The sequence below is a fragment of the Mustela nivalis genome (genome assembly GCF_964662115.1).
Source record: "Mustela nivalis genome assembly, chromosome: 17".
In the NCBI taxonomy this organism is placed as follows: domain Eukaryota; kingdom Metazoa; phylum Chordata; class Mammalia; order Carnivora; family Mustelidae; genus Mustela; species Mustela nivalis.
Window position 1 is genome coordinate 23,294,787 of NC_139036.1, and position 20,818 is coordinate 23,315,604.

The 20,818-nt window shown below is 42.1% G+C and overlaps 1 protein-coding gene across 1 annotated transcript in view; it reads right to left on the bottom strand.

The window, feature by feature from the left end:
• The window catches only part of MYO1D (myosin ID), a 341,412-nt gene that overhangs the window by 114,545 nt on the left and 206,049 nt on the right, over positions 1-20,818 (bottom strand). The window contains 1 exon segment of the mRNA XM_082707407.1: positions 17,765-17,878. Within this exon segment, the coding sequence (XP_082563533.1) occupies positions 17,765-17,878 (114 nt within the window).

Genomic DNA, 20,818 nt, shown 5'->3' on the forward strand with positions numbered 1-20,818 from the left:
CCCCCACCTTTCATCTGTTACCAGTTATAGCATATTACTACTTTCCAAATGCAAGATAGATATATTCACAACCCAACAAGCCATGTGCAAGGGTGATGGCACAGTGGACCAGAGACGTGAAAGCAGTCCTCAGATGTGGCTTTCTAAGGAGCAAAGGACTGATCCATCTACAGGAATCAAAGAAATAATTCAGCCAAGTCAGGAGAGAGGATCCTGAACTTGTTGACCTAACTTACTCCACTAGAGGTACACCCACCCTTGGTATTGTAAAGATGTTTTTATTTAGATATAATTCCAGCAAAGTGAAATATTTCTTATGCCTGTTATATCAGAGAATCAGATACTCCCTGGGGTGCCCTAGAATTTCATTATAATAATTCAGTGTACAAAAAGTTTGCTCTGGAGTTCAACCAATAATAGAGAAACAAGTTCATTTAATACCTATTAAGTTCAGGACCAAGTACAGGCTGCCTCCCAGTGATGTGGGGAGGGTCAGGTGAGATAGTGTATGCTGATGTCCACTGTAAGGGGTGAAAGTCATCAGCTGTGATGTGATTTTATTATCTTATACTACACTTGCATATACTTATATTTGTTTAGGAGAATCTTCCAATAAAACAGTCCTCAAACGTATGACCACAGTCAGTATCTTAAAGAAGATTTAATTTTGGGGGCACCTGGGTGGCTCAGTTGGTCAAGTGTCGACCTTCAGCTCAGGTCATGATCCCAGGGTCCTGGCGTTGAGCCCCACATCGGGCTCCCTGCTCTGCGAGCTTGCTTCTCCCTCTGCCCTTCCCCACCTCTTGCTCAACCTCTCTCTTTCTCTCTCTCAAATAAATAAATAAATAAACAAAATCTTTCAAAAGAAGATTTAATTTTTGGTGCAGAGGACAAGATCTCACAGCTTTCTAGAAAGAGCATACACACACATGCTGTCCCCCTCCTCTTCTCCCTCCTTGTGTCCGTGTCTGTCGTGTATGCACACACACACACATACAGTGGTAGAACTGAAATCTGGGGTAAATCCAACTTTTGCCGGATCATTCTCAGAAATAGCCTGAATAACACATGTAAGAATATTTGTGGAAAAGAATAATTATATCAGTGGTTTTCAGACCTGATCACACAGTGCACTCAGCTGGGGGCTTAAACACATGCTGATGCCCCAGGTCTAACCCCTGCAGATTCCATTTCATTGGTCTGGGGTGCGGCCTGGATATCAGAATTTTTACACATTTATTTCATCTTGAAGCCAAGATTGAGAACCCCTGAATCAAAGAGCTACTGACATTTTTGATTTGGCTTTAAAGTAAATAAAGTCAAATTCAAATCTTCCAAGTATCAGGTTAGCAATCAAAACATGCCTTTCTGTTTTTTTTTTTCTGGCTTATGTGAGACTGTGGTGTCTTTCTTTCCCTATTGGTTCTTGGAACAGACAAAACTGCAATTAAGAAAGAAACAGTTGTGCAAATAAAAGTACAATGTGGCAGCTCCCTTCAAAGGTGCTGGTTTGTGGGTTTTTCTTCGTTCTGACGGAAATGAAACAAAAGGGTTTTTTTTCTGTTTTGTGTCCCCATGGACCATGCTCCAGAGCCTCTGACATGCAGAACACAGCCAACACTCAAGCTCTAGTCTTCACTACACAGTTTCCCGCAGGATCCCCAGGGCCTACAAGTCACTTATCTGTAAAAGGTTAAGATGAAATATTTTAAAAAGCAATTATTATTATTGTGAGAAAGACATAAATAAACAAGGGAAATGGGAGAGAGAAAGCAAGAGACCATTCTAGGCTACTAAGTCACTCGGGCTTTTGTGTCTAGAAAATCTGTTGTAAAACCTTGCAAAATATGAGAATTGGTCTCTTCATTTATAAAATGATACTTAAGTCCTTGCACAGGATTCTTATAAAAATGGAGATAGACCAGACTTAAATCACTTAATAAATGCTCGGCATCAGGTACGTGACAAATGCTAGTTGTGTGATTTGTTTCCTCTTCTTCTTTTATTTATGTATTAGAGAGGGAGAGAGAGAAGGAGCAAGAGAGAGCAGGAGCTGGGGGCGGGGCAGAGGGAGAGGGAGAAGCTGACTCTCTGCTGAGCAGGGAGCCTGATGTGGGGCTTGATCCCAGGACCCTGGGATCATGACCTGAGCTGAAGGCAGACACTTAACTGACTGAGTCACCCAGGTGCCCCATCCTTCCTCTTCTTAAAAATAGGATTTTAGTTGCATGTGCTGTTTGTCACAAGGAGGAGGAGGTGGCGGCATTTCACCATCGGGGTTATGAGTCCAAGGTCTCCACGGGTATGGGGTAACAGACGAGTGTGTGAAGCCGGCTCTACTCCCTGTGAGCTTTGTGACCTTGGGTGGATTACTTCCCCTTCCCAAGGGGAGGTCTCCTCCTGAGAGACAGGTACCCTGGTTTGCCACTGGCCTGCGCAGGTAACACGGCTGCTACTGGCCTGCGCTGGAGGGGCTGGTTCACTTCTCTGCCTCACCCACCAGCCCAGGAGGCTTCGAGGGCAAACTGTGAGATGTGCTCTTGCATTGCTAGTGCAAACGCATGGCGCACAGTAGGTGCTTGGAAATGTTCAGTGCACATGACAGCTCTGATAAGACGCTCATGTAAAAGGAAGCACACTGCTGCTTCGGCTTAGTGACATCTACGTCTGCAAAGGCAGAGATCCTTTTATGTGTATGCCTCCACTTAGGGCTTGGCTTTAAAAGGATCTCGTTCCTGGCAATCTGATCTCTGGATAAATATGGCGGTGCTGTACTAATTTTCTTGTACTTTAGTGGTTTAAAGGCTTTTTGTTTCCCTAACGAGATAGCTTTTTAAAGGAGTCATAAATTCGGTCTAATGATTGTTGCTTTCAGATACTGATTTAGTGCATCTTTTACATTTGTAATTAAATTTCCAAGTATAGTACTGACGAAAATGGACTCTACCTTGTGCCCCAGAGCACTGACTTTTGACATAATAAATCAGTTTGCTTAGTAGTTTAACATAAGTGGTGGTCTCTCACCGATGTGACAAAAGGCATTTACGTCTAAACGCGTGTCAGGAAAACAACCAGTTGGGTAGCTCTGAGATTCTGACTTCTTCCTCTCTTATTAAAAGAGCAAATTAGAGAACAGCGTTAAATGTCCCATTTCTTAGAAGTATTTTCAAGCCACATAGCTCATTCAAATCCAATAATAAAATCGTTGAGTGCTAAAAAAAAAATTATAAGGAAAGTGGAAAGACTGTTTCATTGTCCAAACCAGCAGAGCAAGAAAGGACTCTTGAAAAATTAAACTGAAATCTTAATATCTGTATCTCTAAAAATTCTTCTTTAACAGAGATATCACTGTTTTCTAAGAATGGAGGTTTCCAAATATCTAATATTACTAAGCAACTCTCTTTGTTGTAACAGGCGAAAATATAAATGTTTGCACATGATGTTTGAAATAACACAGATTCTGGGACCTGCTGAGAATTAATTAGGACGGTAAATTTATTGCCTACATAAATAAATAAACCTGAGTGCCACTCCACGTCTGTCATTAAGGAGTTATATACTTTCCATTAAAGAAGACTAATAAATACAGTTTAGAGGCTCGAGGGAGGAGAGAGGGGAGTAGGCTGGCGTACAGCAGCTCCGGCGGTGCCAGACGTCAGCTGACCGCCTTCATTGAGATTGCCATGGAAACACCTTCTCCTGGGACGCTGCCATGAGGGTAGGGTGTTTTAGAAATGGTGATGGGGAGCAGAGCCCACAGCGATGGATTTCAGCAGGGCTCACCCCTGTACACATTACAAGGACAATCCATCTTCCAAATGAAATGATAGCTTTCTAGCGAGTCACCATCAGATAGAGTAATAATGCATGAAGCCTGGCATAATTACAACCCATTTACCTCTACGAAACATTCACATCACTTCATTGTCTTTCTTCTCGCCCCTGCTTGCCTGTATTCTCCACAGAATTAAAGGAGGTGTCTGTGTAATTAATTGGCTACTTCCCTGGCCATCAAGCCCACACCGATTAAAAGGGACTCTATCAAACAGCATTAGTAGACAGGCTGAAACGTTCTTCAAACCAGCCAAGCAAAACAAGCACAATTCACCAACAAAAGGGCAAGAAGCGTTTTAGCCTAGGTTGGGTTAAATGCTTCAGTTTCTGTGGTCTCCCTTGAAACCAGTGAACAGATTTTATGTTTACGCAAATTAAACTTGGTCTTGGCAACCAGCTCCCTGAGTGCTGGCTGGGGTGAGCCCATGTCCCTGTGAACTCATACGGCACAAGCTCATCGATGGTGACTTGCTTCAGCCATGGGGTGCGATCTTTTCCAGTCATTTATAGTGATCTCTCTAGGATGATTCTCAGAGTTAAAGGCTGTGACTAAAGTTCTGTATACAACATTACTAATTAGGTAGGTTACTTCTTGTCTGTTCTCCATATCAACCTGAGCAACCCCGAGTCTCCCAACTTTGCAAAACATTCAAATTCTGGCCCTCCTATCCCCTGTAAAAAATTTTAACCTTTCCTGACGCTGGAAATGCTTTACTTCAATATTACAACTTCTGAATACAGTGTAGATAGGGACTCAAGGGGGATGAGGCTAATCTGACAGTAACACACAAGCCAGCTGGCTGAAACCCTATCCCAATTCTGACTCTTCGTACAAAGAAAGCCACTCTGTGGCTAAGAAAGGGGTCACTTGTAACTTGAATGTCTCATTCTCAGACTGTTGTTTATAATTACTCGACCATGCCATTTGTGAGAACAGGGTTTGCTGAAACTCATCTCAAAAACCTGTCATGATTTCCTATTTTTATACTTCCTACAGAGAATGACTGAAATCATTGCTAAAGGATAAACCGGATGCATAGTTTTTGCTAATGGGAAAGAAAAAAGGTACCGAATTTATGTTTTAATCACATTTTGTTTAGGCTTGCAGGAAGATCAGTCTTTCTTTTCTTTTCTTTCTTTTTTAAAAAGATTTTATTTATTTATTTGACAGACAGAGATCACAAGTAGGCAGAGAGGCAGGCAGAGAGAGAGGGGGAATCAGGCTCCCTGCAGAGCAGAGAGCCCGATGTGGGGCTCGATCCCAGGACCCTGAGACCATGATCTGAGCTGAAGACAGAGGCTTCAAACCACTGAGCCCCCCAGGTGCCTCCAGTCTTTCTCTCTTGAACATAAACCAATTAATGACAGAGAATGGGGAGGTAATTCCTGTAGAGATTAACTGGGACCCCTGGGTGTGCCGAGTTACGGAGTTTAGGGTGACAGGAATACTCGATACTACTACACGTCTGTTAGAATGGCTACAATCGAAACAAACTCATAGTAGCAAACATTGGTGAAGATAAACGCTTATTCATGCCGGCAGGAATGCAAAATGGTACAGCGACTGGGAGACAATTTGGCAGTGCATAAAAAGCCAAACTTAGTCTTGCCACACGATGTAGCAATCACATGGGCAGGTATTTACCCAGATGATTTGAAAACTGGTGTCCATACAAAAACCTGCATGTGAATATTTAGCAGCTTTATTCATAATGGCCTAAACCGGAAGCAACCAAGATGTCCTTCAGTAGGCAGATGGGTAAGCAAACCACAGCACATCCACACAGCGGAATATTCAGTGATAAAAAGAAATGAGCCACAGAAAGACACGCAAGAACCTCAGATACCTCTTGCTCAGTTAAAGAAGCCAATCTGAAAAGGTTACAAAGTGTAAGATTCCAATTATGTGGTATTCTAGAAAAGGTACAACTACAGAGTCAGTAGAACTATCAGTGGCTGCTGGGGCTTGGGGAGCTAACAGTTGTAGAAATAAATAAGAAATATCAAGCTTTCCCTCCCTGGCTGCCTGAGGACTAACCGCCACTATGAAGAACACAGTAACTGTCTGAACCGGGAAGTTCATGAGCAACTGACGACTTCAGCAAGAAACAAATGGTCATCGAGGTCCTCTACCCAGAAAGGCAACAGTACCTAAGACAGAAATTTGGGAAAAACTGGCCAAAACATACAAGACCACACCAGATGTCATCTTTGTATTTAGATTCAGAATGCATTTTGGTGGTGGCAAGCCAATTGGCTTTGGCACAATTTATGATTCTTTGGATTACAGAAGGAAAATGAACCCAAACATAGACTTGCAAGACATCGCCTACATGGGAAGAAAAAAGACCTCAAGAAAATAGCAAAAGGAACACAAGAACGGAATGAAGGAGGGAGGGGGACTCTGAGGGCCAACACTGGTGCTGGCACAAAGGAGTAAAAATTCTGGGGTGACTCTGGGGATCTGCAGGGACTATGTCGACTCCAGACTTTTCATGAGAGGATGAATAAAATGTAAAAACTTAAAAAAAACAGGAAGAAAGTACTGGAAGAATTTGGTTATGAAAACAGACTGGGAAAAGAAACGGAAAATAACAGGTATTGGTATAGTGATGGGTAACGTATCAGTATGTAATTATTTGATGGTGATATTTATCTTTATTTTTATGCTAAATTCTAGGTGTTCACAGGAAAACACAGGGTATCTATTCTACAAGCGGTCAGAAATTTAGACCGCAGCAGAGGAAACGTAACTGTGGCCTGCATACAATGAAACATCCAAAGACTAGCCACAAGGCAGAGTTGGCTGTACTTATGCTGCTTTTGTTGAGGTGCAGGGTATCATCTCAAGAATGTGGAAGCCTACTGACAATAAAATCAACACTTCCTGATTTAACTTCTGGTTAATAGAAAATACAGGGGGTAGGAGAACAAATTAAATGAACGAAGAGGAAACAGACAAATCTGGACGAGACCAGTTCCGGACTCTTATAAAGTCAATGTCACGCATACCACATGTTGGAGGGAATGTGACGAAACCAGAACTCCCATGCGCCGGGGAGAATGTAGCAGAGAGCAGCCATTTTGGAAAAGTTTGGTAGTTTCTTACAAATTTAAACAAATGTCGTATGATGGACTAATTTCCCTCCCAGATAGCCATCTGAGAGAAATAAAAGCATATGCCTATACAAAGACTTACATGCAAATGCACCTAGCAGCCAGATGTCCGTCTGCTGGTGCGTGGAGAAATGAATACGGTCTATCCTTGCAATGGAGTATGACTCGGCGGTGAGATGAACGAACCAATGACACAAGGTACAACCTAGATGAACCCCAAGAACACACTGAGTGGAGGAAGCCACACACAGAATATGTGCTGCAGAAGTCCGTGTATGTCAAGTTTCTAGAAAAGGCAGAAGGAGAGGCTGAGGTTGGGAGTGAGGATTTACCGCCCATGAGCATGAGAGAACTCTCTGAGGTGATGGAAATGTTCCGAAATCAGATTGGGTCATGTTTGCACAATCGGGTAAATTTATTAAAAGTAACTGAATGGTACCTTACGATGGGTGAATTCTATGGTAAGTAAATGTTTTAGCTTGCTAGGGCAGCCAAAAAGAGCCCACAGAATGGATGGCTTAAAACAAGTTCTGGAGACCACAAGTCCAAGATCAAGGTGTGGAAGGGTGTGGTTCCTCTGAGGCCTTTCTCCTTGACTTGGGGCTGGGTGCCTTCTCTCTCCATCCTCACGGGGTCTTGTCTCTTCTAATAGGGATCCCGGTCAAACCAGATTAGGGCCCACCCTCATGACCTCGTTGTAACCTAATTACTTCTTTGAAGACCCAATCTCCAAACACAGCCACTGTTCTGAAGTACTGGGGGTTAGAACTTCAACCAATGAATTCTGGGGGAGTAATAATTCAGCCATTATAGCAAATCAAAATGTAATAATGCCATTTTAAAAAGTCAACATCCTGAACAAAAAGGCTGTGTGCGGAGGTGCAGTTCTGGACGAAAAGAGGTGTAACTCTAAATTACGAACCTGGGTAGTATTTTTAAAAATAGGTATAAGACATTCTTGGAACAAATGAAGAAATTTGAGTATGTGCTGGATATCAGATGATATTATGGAAATGTTATTTTCTTAGATATGAAAATGGTATTGAGGTCATGAAGGAAAAAGTCCTCATTCTTAGGAGAATGCATACAGGATTATTTTAGCAGCAAAGCATCATCAAAGAGAGATAAAACAAATACAGCAAAAAACAAACACTCGGTGAATCTAGGCAGAGAGCATTATGGTATTCCCTAATACCTAAAAGGTATTCTTTCAACTTCTCTATACATTTTAAAAATTTTATAATGCAAAGTCAGAGGGATGGGATTAGCATTGAACTCTGAGGAGGCAGGAAGTTCTCAAGACAAGAAAAGAAAGACTTCTCTACCAAAGTTTTCCTTTATTCTTTTTCTTTCTTGGCAATTGAAGTAGAAAATGTATTCTTCTAAAGCTCACACTCAGTTATAGCTTTTTTCTAAGCAAGAAATGGTTAGTGTTTCTACTGTTTCTGCTACGTAAAATCTAAAAAGAAAACATACCATAGATTGTAGACTTTTTAAAGTTTGACATGGAAGAGGCCAAGACATGTGGGTATAGCTCATTTAAAATAACAAATGACAAGTAAAGATCCTTTTTTTTTTTTTTTAAAGATTTTATTTATTTGGGAGAGAGTGAGAGAGCACAAGCAGGGAGAGCAGGCAGAGGGAGATGGAAAAGCAGGCTATATGGGGCTTGATCCGAGGACCCTGGGATCATGACCTAAGCTGAAGGCAGACATTTAACTGACTGAGCCACGCACGCGCCCCGAGATCTTTTTTTAATAGGAGGAGCAAAGAGGTGCGCTGTGGGCTAACCAGGGCCTACAGATGTGTTTTACTTGGCTTGCATGGCATTTAATCAGGAGACTTACATAAAATACAGACTTCAGCTTTTTCCAGGTGAATCCAAAGACTTGGCATACTGGACTCAGGCATGGTCACATGGACCACAGTGGAGTGGTGACTGCCCCATGACAGGGTATATGGGTTTAATTCACCTCTGAATCTGTCAGACTCCCGAAGGAATCTGACATTTGATAAAGAAAATGATTAAATGTTAAGTTGCTGCTTTTGAATGAGATCTGCTCTACCACCATCCTCTTTCCCTTCATATGAATGAAGATAGTGAGAACATTATGTTGGGAGGAAGGTGAAATTGAAGGGAAAGGATCTAGATATGCCGGTGTATCCACATGGGGAAACGTGAATGCCTATAGCCTCACATAGACACAAAAATCAATTCTAGGTGGACTGTGCATGTCAATGGGAAAGGTAGAGCAATGAAGTGCTTTAGAATATACTGAAAGAGAATACACCAGATAAAATGCCAATACAGAATATACCAGAATACATAAACCAATATACTAGGTATATATACCAACATAGAATATAGCAGAAGAGCATACCTTCATGACCTTGGGATAGGGAGTGATTTCTTAAACAAAAACAAAACTGCATCAACCTCAAAGAAAAAAGGTGGTAAGTTGAACTACATTAAAGTAAAACATTTTGTTCCAAGACACCATTCAAAGAATGAAAAGTCAAGCCACAGAGTCAGAGAAAATATCTGCAACTTTTTTTAACTGTCAATGGCCACTTATGCAGACTATAGAAAGAACTAGAAATCAATTTTTAAAAGACAACTGAATACAAAAATGGGCAAGAGATTTGAGCAGGCATTTCAACAAAAGGTGTCCATGACTCATAAACATACAAAAAGGTGCTAGACCTTCTTAGTAATAAGGCAGTGCAAATAAAAACCACAATCCGTATCTATCAACAAATGAATAAAGATGTGGCATATATATGTAATGGAATATTATTCAGCCACGAGGAAGAAGGAAATCCTGCCATTTGTAACAACTAGGATGGATCCTGAGGGCATCACACCCAAATGGAAAAAAAAATACTGTATGATTTTACAGAAGAAATACTATATGATCTCACTTATATGTGGAATCTAAGACAGCGGAACACATAGAAACAGAGAGTGGAGTGGTGGTTACCAGTGGCTGGAGAGTAGAGGAAATGGGACATATTGGACAGAGGGCACAAACTTCCAGTTTAAGACGAGAAAGTTCTAGAAAACTACTGAACAGCAATGGTGATGATAGTTAATAATACTGTGTTAAAAGTTGCTAAGTGGGTAGAACCTTAAATACTCTCACCACGAAAAAGAATGGTGACTATGTGATGGGATGGAACTATTGGCGATGGCAGGGATCACTGTGTAACATGTATCAAATCCACTCGCTGTATACTTTACACAGAAACAATGTTACATGTCATTTATATCTCAAGAAAGCTGGACAAAGCCCCCACAATGTGGAGTTACCTCATACCTTACCAACATAGTGAACATTTAAAAGACTGTCCGTAGCTGGTACTGGGGAGGAGATGGGAGCAACTGGACCTGTCACACGTTGTTGGTGGAGGCGTAAGCCAGTGCAGATGCTTTGGAAACCTGGAATCATCTATTAGAGTTTCACTCCTGGGTATCTGTCCAGTGAAAATGTATGCATGTAAACAGTAAAAAATATGTACAAGAATTAAAAAGAAATCTCAAACATCCATCAATGTAGAAGTGGATAAACAGACTGTGGTATATTTTCATTAGGAAATACTACAGAACAATGAAAATGAGCAAATTAGAGCTAGATGAAATAACACGGAGAAATGTCACAAATATATCATGCTGAAAGAAGCCACACAAAAAGGGATATGTTTTACTTCATTTGAATGAAGTTTGAAATGAGCAAAATGATGTCTTTGAGAAGGAAGGAAGAGATAGTGACCTGGAGGGAACACGTGTGAGGTCATGAGCTCATGACCTAAGCTGAAGATAAAAGCCGATTAATGGCCTGTATCTTGACTTTGGGGATGGTTACATGGGTGAATTCACTTTGTGATCATTCACCAAGTTCTATCCTTAAGATCTGTGTGCTTTTCTGCATGCCTGTCACTAAGAAAGTTAAAATACTTGCCCAGACGTGAACAGCTGGTGGGGGGTACACCACATGCCAATAAGATATCCCAAGGGTTTGCTAATCCAGTGATCTCAGATTTACTTAAATTACCCCAAGTCTCATGAAAAAGTTTGAAAATCTCTATTCTTATGGGAAGCTGTCACCAAACCTGGAATAAAACAGCAGATACATTAAGTTCTTGTTCAGATACTCATTTCAAAGAGAAATTGGACTAGGGCTGTTGTGTATATTGACACAAGTTATTAATAATATTGTTCTGACCTGTTAGAAAGATGGTTTAGGAGTACATAATGGGGCAATGGGAGAGAGAAGATTTCCAAGCCATAAAGTGAAAAATGGTTACCTTGAATTTGTTGTTTTCTGTCTTTTTTAATTTTAGTTCTCTTTAAGTGTTTTTAAGTCCTTTTTTTCAAAAAGATTTTATTTTAAAGGGAGAGAGAGTGTGTGCAGAAACCTGAGAGATCATGTGGGGAGAGGAGGAGGGCGGAGGGCGAGGGACAAGCAGACCCCACACTGAGCGTGGGGCCCTGTGTGGGGGCTTGAACTCATGACCCTGAGGGCATGATTTGCACTAAATCAAGAGTCAGATGCTCAACTGACTGAGCCACCTCGGTGCCCTGAAAGACTATTTTTAATTCTGCAACATGTTCCACCTCGGTGCCCTGAAAGACTGTTTTTAATTCTGCAACATGTTTTGCTTTTAATTTAACAGAAACTCACTAGAACGATACAACAGATGATGATCTGATGAATTCTTATCTTTAAAAAATAATTTAGGGATATGGCCAGTACAGAATGTTGACTGCAGGGTAACAGCCTCCTGAGATGTTGCTGATGTTAAAATATACATGAAACAGATTTTCTCACAAGCAATCAAAGAACTTAAAGTCTGTGGACTTCCCTCCCTCCTCTAGAAAATACATACGCAAGTACCACACATTAACATATACGTGGTAATTTGAAAACATACCACTAAAACACCCACGCTTAAGGAACTCACAATGGAGATGACAAAATAATTAGAACTGAACAAGGACAATAACACATATTGTAACACGTGACGTTCAGCTCAAGCCATTCCTAAACACAAATGTATCATCTTTGATGCATTTTATAAAAACTAAAATTTAGAAACAAAAGCAGCTAATCCCTCAACTCAAAAAGCTAGAAAAAAGAACCAACAGAGTAAATCTAGAGACTGGAGAAGAAAAAAAAAGAGCAGAGGTCAATGAAAAGGTAATGAAATCAACAAAATAGGTCTCTAGCAAAACTGACCTGGGAAAAAATGAGAAAAAGCACATCTGATCAATATGAAGGACACAGAGGGTATGTAACAGAGGTACAGTGCAAAGATCTCCACCTGGGGCCATCCCCGAGATCACTGGCTTCCCTGAAATCAAGTGGCCACTCTGGTTTAGTTAGCAGCTTCTTCTCCCCCGAGGAACAGCAGAGGGCTGCCTCTCCGAGCTCAAGGGACTGGGGTGTACTCTTCTTCAGACAGAGGAGAAAACAAACGTGACTGTAGGTGTTTCACACACTGGACGGTAATGGTTTGTGTATCAGGTGTCCAGATCCTCCCTGGGCTTCAATGATCACCTGCCTCCTTTACTTCACCTTTCTCTTTGGCTTACCCTTCCTCCTCGGTCTTCCTTCACAGATAGCTTTCTTCCCCCACCACCTTTTTTTAGATTCTATTTTTAAAAAGATTTTATGTATTTATTTGAGGAGAGAGTGCAGAGCGAGAGGGAACGAGTGCGGTGGGAAGGGGCAGAGGCATAGGGGGAAGCAGACTCCCTGCTGAGCAGGGACTCGAGCCCGGATCATGACCTCAGTTGAGGGCAGATGCTCAACTAACTGAGCCACCCAGGCGCCCCTCTCCTCCCCCTTCACTGAGGTATATATAACGTGCATTCAGCAGGGCACACATATCTCAAGGAAACTGCCCGATGAATTTGAATACATGCATACCCAAGTGTGACCACCACCAGCTCAAGCCATGGAGCTGGTCATTTCCAGCCCCCAGAAGGCTCTTTCCTTCCTGCTCATGTCTCTGTGTCTCTGCTCTTCCTTATGCCCCAAATACTTCCCCTCCAACTAAACATCTGGCTCATTTCTTAGCTCCTTCATGTCTCCGCTTGAATGTCAGCTTCAGAGTGAGGCCCAATCACCCTATTTGTAATTACAACACCTCTCACAGCTTCTATCTTCCCTCCCTAGTCTGTGTCTTCCTTTTCCCCTGCTGATGGATTATATGACGTGTGTGCGTATATACATGCACGTGTACATGCACATTTACACATAAGCCCAAAGTCTGCTACTCGCCACCAAAGTTTCATAAGGGCAGAAACGGACCATTTTGACCCTTCCACGCCACAATACCCATAGGTATGGCACATAACGAGTCCTCAGTGATCACTTATTGAAGGAAGACTTGAGTCACTGAGATTGTACACGCTGTAATGAGACAATAGCGTCACAGCGGTCTGAAACCCGCAGTGAAGGCAATTCCCACACTGTTGTTCTAACCCAGGCATAACTGCCCATTAAGCGAGTCTCCTTAAGTCTCTGTTCATCGCACCTTAAGATCTAGCAGGAAGAAATGAGCACAAGGATGCTGCCGGAAATCAGTCTCAGAGGGGACGTGGCCCTGCTTGCAGCCTGTCAGCGAGGAAGAGGCGCTCTTTCCCCAGCACACAGAGCCAGCGGGGTCTGTAGGGAGGAAGCAGTCACTTACCGTTACAGCCGAGCCCCTGGACGCTGGCTGATATGCCCATTAGCGTTAAGGCCTGGGACACTTAGGTGCTACTACTGCTTTACACAAGTTCAATGGGTTGGGAGGTGTAAAGACAGTAAACCGGTTGAGTACTTTTTACGGTGCATTAGGAAAACAACAAATATTCACCCCGTGTTGCCGGCTGGAAGCAGTTAAAAGCCCTGGTGAAGACCAGGTTTAAGAAGCTGATCAGACACAGAGCCAAACGAGAGCCTCGCTGAAACTCTCACCCGTGACGGGCATCCGTGAGCGCGAGCCAGGTCCTGTTTGACAAGAACTGGAATCCTGGAGACCGGAACAGGAGGTGGGAAGGGTCCAAGGCCCCACGGATGCCTGATGAAGCTGGCCTATTTGAAGCACTTCTCTCCTGATGACCCACCCCCAGCGAGTTCTGTGACCAAGGTCAAAAATGACTTGGGCCTAAGGACAGTGGCCAAAGACTGTAGAGGGAAGAGATCAATCATGTCCTAAATGAGCTGTAGTAATTATCCATGCCACACTAGGAAAAGTCAGGGAAGAAGATACGTGCAGACTAACAAGTGCTTGGGAAGGAGCTGCAGTACCGATGTGGGTCAAGCAGAACCAGTTGCCATGGTGAGGACTCATCTGGAGACTGTGCTCCATATGTTCCTGCAGGAGGACACCCCAGTGGTTTACTGGGCTGGCTGACGTAGACCCTAGCCTTGCGCTAGCCTGTGCTGTCTGGCAAGGACGGTGACTGGCAGGAGGAAGACGCTCAAGAGAGCAGCAGAGCCCCAGGAAGTGGCAGGCCCTCGACTCTCCACGCACTCGTGCTGCTCAGGGGGCTCCGGGATAACACAGGCCCCGAAGGCTGCCTTAAACGCTGAATGGTAGCATTTCTTGGGTCTTTGCAAGATTCTTCTCCCTTACTACCATGTGTAATCTCATTAAAAACAAAACATTACTCAAGAGAGTGTATGGTCACAATCTGTTCCTTGGAGCCAGAAAAGCTTAAGCGAGACAGGAAAGGAGCCTGTGCAGAAGGAGGAGTGTGGGACCCTCAGCTGTCTGTTCTTACCGACTACTCTCACTTCTGAAAACTTTCCAACTTGATTCTACAACACGGCGTTCCTATAGTTCTCTTCTTTCCTAGAATAATTCATAACCTATGGAACTGAAGGGAAGCTACCGCTCATTCAGCGCAGGAAAGAGAGAAGCACATGGAGGCCCATTGAGAGATTTCCTTCTTACTCCATTTCCTTCAGCGATTCTTTCCCCACCGTTTAACAGGGAATGTTCTCGAATCATCTGGCCCCTTTCTCTCTCTGGACGCATAATTTCAGCCTCCAATTATACATGGATCCACTCTTAAGTTTTTATTTTAAGCGCTGAATTCTTCCCCCTTCCCCCATAATATTGGCCTTCCAATTTATCTGTGGAATAGATAAATGCCTGAAACTCAGCATGGCTAAAACTGACATTATGTCCTTTCTCCCTTCCCACTTTCTGCACTACTCTTACTAGCATTATCCATTGTTAAAAGTTCCCGTCTTAAGCTGTGTTTTAATTTCAAAATATTTTGATCACGCCAACAGTATAAAGAATAAAATAATAAAGACTCCTGTTTTCAATTTCAACACTTAACTATTTTGCCATATTTGTTTCAAACTCAAAAACATTTTTATAGATATGGTTGGAAGTCCCCTAGCCCATTCAGCCTGGCCCCTTCCTTAAGAGGCAGCCACTCCTCTGAGGTTGGTTTCTGCCAAAAGCAGATCCCAAGAGAAAGGCTGATAAACCCAGAGGACTGATTTGGAAGGTGCAGGGGCACTGGCAAGGGTGTGGGGAGGTGGTTTGAGTGTGGGAAGATAGCCAGTGGGGCCTAGTGTTAAATGAGCTACCACTGTGGGTAAGCTGAAGGCAAAGTGAGTTCTGGCAGCCTAAGGGCAGGCTTTTGACAAGAATGTTGACTGATGAAAGTGAGGCTGGGGTGCCCAGAAATAAGGGAATATAGGAGGACATGGGCAGAGTACTGACAACGTCTGTGATAGTGTGTGCCCATTCTTTTTTTTTTTTAAGATTTTATTTATTTAAGAAGCCCCAGTGGCCTAATGGATAAGGCATTGACCTCCTAAGATTTTATTTATTTATTTAACAAAGATCACAAGTAGGCAGAGAGAGAGGAGAGAGAGGAGGAAACAGGCTCCTTGCCAAGCAGAGAGCCCGATGGAGGGCTCAATTCCAGGACCCTGAGACCATAACCTGGGTAGAAGGCAGAGGCTTAACCCACTGAGCCACCCAGGTGCCCCGTGTGTGCCCATTCTGTTGACATTGCTTACTTTTACTGCAACTGTTAAACATCACTAATTTTTATATTAGATGATATTATTGATAACACTAACAACAATGATACTGATGAAGGGGAACAGTGACTATAAATACACGCCAGTCAACATGAAAAAGGATGGTAGTTTGGGAAAATAACTTCAGTTCAAAGAGTTGTTTAGCTATTTATTTAATTTATATCGAGTGCTTTGATTGATCTCCCTTTCAATAAAAGGTAAAGAAATAAAATGCTGGTCACAATTCATGTTTTGTTTGGTTCCACACTTCATTTGACTTTGACAAAATCTGATTTTCTCCCGTACCTTCCTTCATCTCCTACTTTAAGATTGCAGTGATTAGGCTTAAATGATGATTGATATGTGAGATTACAAGCGTTTGCTAAGAAGACTATATACAACCAAGAATGTCTTAGAATATCATTTTCTTCTTAGCTGCAATCTACTAGCCTTTCTATTGAAAGGGAGAAAGAGATGCATGTGTGTGTACAGGGTGGCAGTGGGGGGGGGCATGTAATCGAGACAAAGCTCGACCCCATAATCAGCCCTGCAGTGATATTCTAAATCATTTAGCAAAGCCAGGAATAGTTTGCTTTCTCTGTACCTCATAATCAACTCCTGATTTAACAACACAGAACTACAAAACAAAATGTTTCCTGTTCCCTTTTGTAGAGACCAGAAGGATTTAAAATAATCTTGAAACGATATTCCTCATAGATTCTATTATTGGACAGACAGACCTCCTTCCTTAGGAACTAGCAGACAGAAAAATCACCTGACTCTCGAAAAGATCTTGTAGTCAGCAGGATGTTTCTGAAGAATCAAAACAGACAGTCACTTGTAAAGCAGACCATGTACAGCAGGAGGAAAATTAAAAAAAAAAAACAAACAAAAACCAACTTATATTGAGATTCAAGGAGATATCCACTAAATTTCGTATTTCAAATGAGAAATGATTACAGAACTTGAAAACCCCCTGGAGGACAACTGAGTGGGTTTAGATCAGAGGCAAAATATACTGGTGAAAAGAACTTCCGGAAACAGCATAAATTTTACATCTGAAAGAGAGATAATGTTTTCATGAAGTAATTCTGTACTGTTTTTCTCCTAATTCCATTTCTCTATAAAAACAAACCTCTTGAAAGCAAGTAAGAAAATATATTATATGCCACATTTAAGCAGTAGGTAGGATTAGGAATAGAGAAAGGTTATGTAGAATAGGGAGTCCTTAATGTTTGTTTTTTAAAAATGCCTTCATTAATCTATTGGAAACTTTGGATCCTTTCTCCTTTTTTTTTTGAAGATTTTATTTATTTATTTGACAGAGATCACAAGTAGGCAGAGAGGCGGGGGGGGGGGGGGGGGCTGCGAGGGGAAGTAGGCTCCCTGCTGAGCAGAGAGCCTGGGGCTGATCCCAGGACCCTGGGGTCATAACCCGAGCCTAAGGCAGAGGATTTAACCCACTGAGCCACCCAGGCACCGCCCCCCCCCCACCCCGGCTTTTTGTTAAAGTACTCTCCATACCCAACAGGCAGCCTGAACTCATGACCCCAAGATGAAGAGTCGCACGCTCTACCAACCAAGCCAGCCAGGTATGCCTGGATCCTTCTTACAGAAAATTGTACATTTGTACAAGACATAAGATGGGCATAAAATTTCAGGAATTCATGGGCTCCCTAGAGCTCCAAAGATTGTAGTGATCAGTCTACTGACCCACTAGTGGTCCAAGAACACCAGGTTAAGACTCCATCCTTCAGGAAGCAGAGAACACTTACGTTGTACAGAGGAATGGTCTTCATCACCTTGTACTGTTTAGTGGGATCCATCTTATAGAGGTGACGATCGGTGACAAAAATCGCTCGGTCTTCCACCTTACTAAATCGATTCACCTATAAGGAAACAAACCAATAAGCCATCATATTCATCAAGAATGAAATCAAATGATCCACAGGAAATTATCTATCTAGGGGCAGAGGCAGCTGGCTGGGAGACACATTCCTTTTTTTTTTTTTTTAAGATTTTATTTATTTATTTGATAGACAGAGATCACAAGTAGGCAGAGAGGCAGGCAGAGAGAGAGGAGGAAGCAGGCTCCCTGCTGAGCAGAGAGCCCAATGCGGGACTCCATCCCAGGACCCTGAGACCATGACCTAAGCCGAAGGCAGCGGCTTAACCCACTGAGCCACCCAGGCGCCCAGGGAGACACATTCTTTAACAGATTATGTACCATTCTCCAGGATGAACAGAGATCTATAAGGACTCACAGTTTCCAGATTTACAGGATTTTACAGTTTAAATTTCACCATTTAATTCAACAGGAAAAACAACAAAAACATATAAGAATTAAAGGACTAAAAACATGTGACCCAGATACTGTAAAGAAAATGAAAAGAGAACCCAGAAACTAAGGAGCAAATGTCTTGCATATCACATTTCTGTTAAGGGACACAATTGTATGTCTAAGAGAATAGAACATACACTGTATCTAGAATATATATCTCCATAATAAAAAGACAAAAAAAAAAAAAGAATAAAGGATTTGAACAGACATTTCTCCAGAGAAGATACACAAATAGCCAATAAGCACGTGAAAAGATGCTTGACATTAGTAGTCACCAGGGAAACGTAAGTCAGAACCCCGGGGAGATACCACTTCACACTCACCAGAATGGTAATAATAACAAAGATAGATAATAACAAACGCTGGCCAGGATGTGGAGAAATTGGAACCCTCCTCATTAAGGGGTCGTAATGGTCGGAATATGAAATGATGCAGTCACTTTGGAAAAGAGTTTGGCAGGGCCTTTAGTGGTTAAATCTAGAATTACCATCTGACCCAGAAATTCACTCGCAGGTGTATAAGGAACTGAAGACATATCCACAGGAAAACTTGGGCGTGAATGTCTTTAATCATGACAGAGAAAACGTAAATGTCCATTAACTGACGAACCGATAAATAAAATAGGATATATCCACACCATGGAATACAACTGGTCAGCAAGAAGAAATAAGTGGAAAAACATGATGCTGAGTCAAAGAAGTCAGGCCCAGAGGACCACGCTGCAAGACTTCATTCACATGTAATCTCCAGAATAAGCCAATCTGTAGAAACAGAAAGGAGGTTATTGGTTGCCTAGGGCTGGAAGAGATGGAAGGTTAGGAAGGATGACAGCTAAGGGTTGGGGGTTTCTTTTTGAAAACTGATGGTGGTGATGGATCTACAGCTCTGTGAACACACTGAAAGCCGATGGTTTGTATACTTGAAAATGGAGAGTGGTATGCACGCAATTAGATCGCAATAAAGCTGTAAAAAATGTAAGTCCTATCAGAAACGACTCATTCTGCCCCTTTTCTAATTCCCTAAAAGCATAATGAGTATGTCATTAAATCTACATGTTTGGGGGTGCCTGGGTGGCTCAGTCGTTAAGTGTCTGCCTTCAGCTCAGGTCCTGATCCTGGGGTCCCGGGACTGAGGCTGGTGTCAGGCTTCCTTCTCAACAGGGAGCTGCTTCTCCCTCTGCCCCACCCCTCCTAGGTCATGCTCGCTCTCTTTCTCTCTCTGGCAAAAATAAATAAATAAAATATTTAAAAATCCACTTGTTCAAAAGTGGGACAGTGCCTTCCTAGTGCCTATGGCATGAATTATGGCACGAATGCCTCATAATTACCACTGTCCAAAACAAGAGAGGGCCACATGGAAAGAGAGGGCCACATGTCCTATCCTGCAGATAGGACAGGATCCGATGCAAGGTGGACCCCTACTGTGGGTGTGGTAGAGGGGCTCCTGCTTTGAATATGATGACTCGAGGCTTCTAAGGTTCCCTCCCGCTCAGATCCTAGGATTCCTTTATCTGACTTTCAAGAGTTTTTCTATTTGTCACTATTCTCCTTTTCATTTATTTTTTTTCTTTTAAAGACTTATTTTCTTTTTTAGTAATCTCTACACCCAACATGGGGCTTGGATTTATAACCCCGAGATTAAGAGTCCCATGCTCTACTAAGCCAGCCAAGCACCCCACTATTCTCCTTTTTAAACTTTATTTCTTTACGGGCTCTGCTCCGATCTAACAGGTTTCCTCATGTTATGCTCTCTCTTAAATGTTTATGCTTTTCCACTCTCCTTTTTAGCTCTCTGCATTTTAAGATAATGCTCAAATTCTCATTTCATTATAAAACTGCTAAAATTTCTAAAGTAAAAAAAAACGATTACCCTTTCCTCTCACCTTCTATTACATAATTTGGATACATACAGAGTTAAGACTAAAACAAGAAAATTAACATCGTAACCAAAGGGCACAGGGTTCTTCTTTTAAAGCAGGATACTCAAGCATGACGAGCTGTTGTCTAAGCACTTTTGCTAACATGAAATGCTCGCTCCTATCCCAAATGCCTTTTTTTTTTTTTTTTGAAAGAAAGACAGGGCAGGTTTGCTGATGTTTATAAATTCCAAGACAATACAGTTAAATCTAACCTTAGTCTCTACCTTCTCACTGTGAAGTTCAGTTAGTATCTACACTTCTTTACTAAAAGGGCAAACATTTTCATTTAATAACTGTAAAGTTTTACAAGGACACTTGTAATTTTGGGGCCGTGGATGCATGTTAGGAATACATTTGATAAAACAGTTGTGTAGAACACTGTGTTTTTAAACTTGTAGTTGAAGCTCTGTTTGGCACAGGATGCCGATTCTACTTACGAATTTTGTGATAAGCTACTATAACCTCACGAATGTAGATCTAAGTAACTCAGCCACTATAAAAGATTATACAGGTTACCTGAAGATTGGCAGTATATGAAAAAGCTGCTTCCCTTATAAAATAGCTACAAAT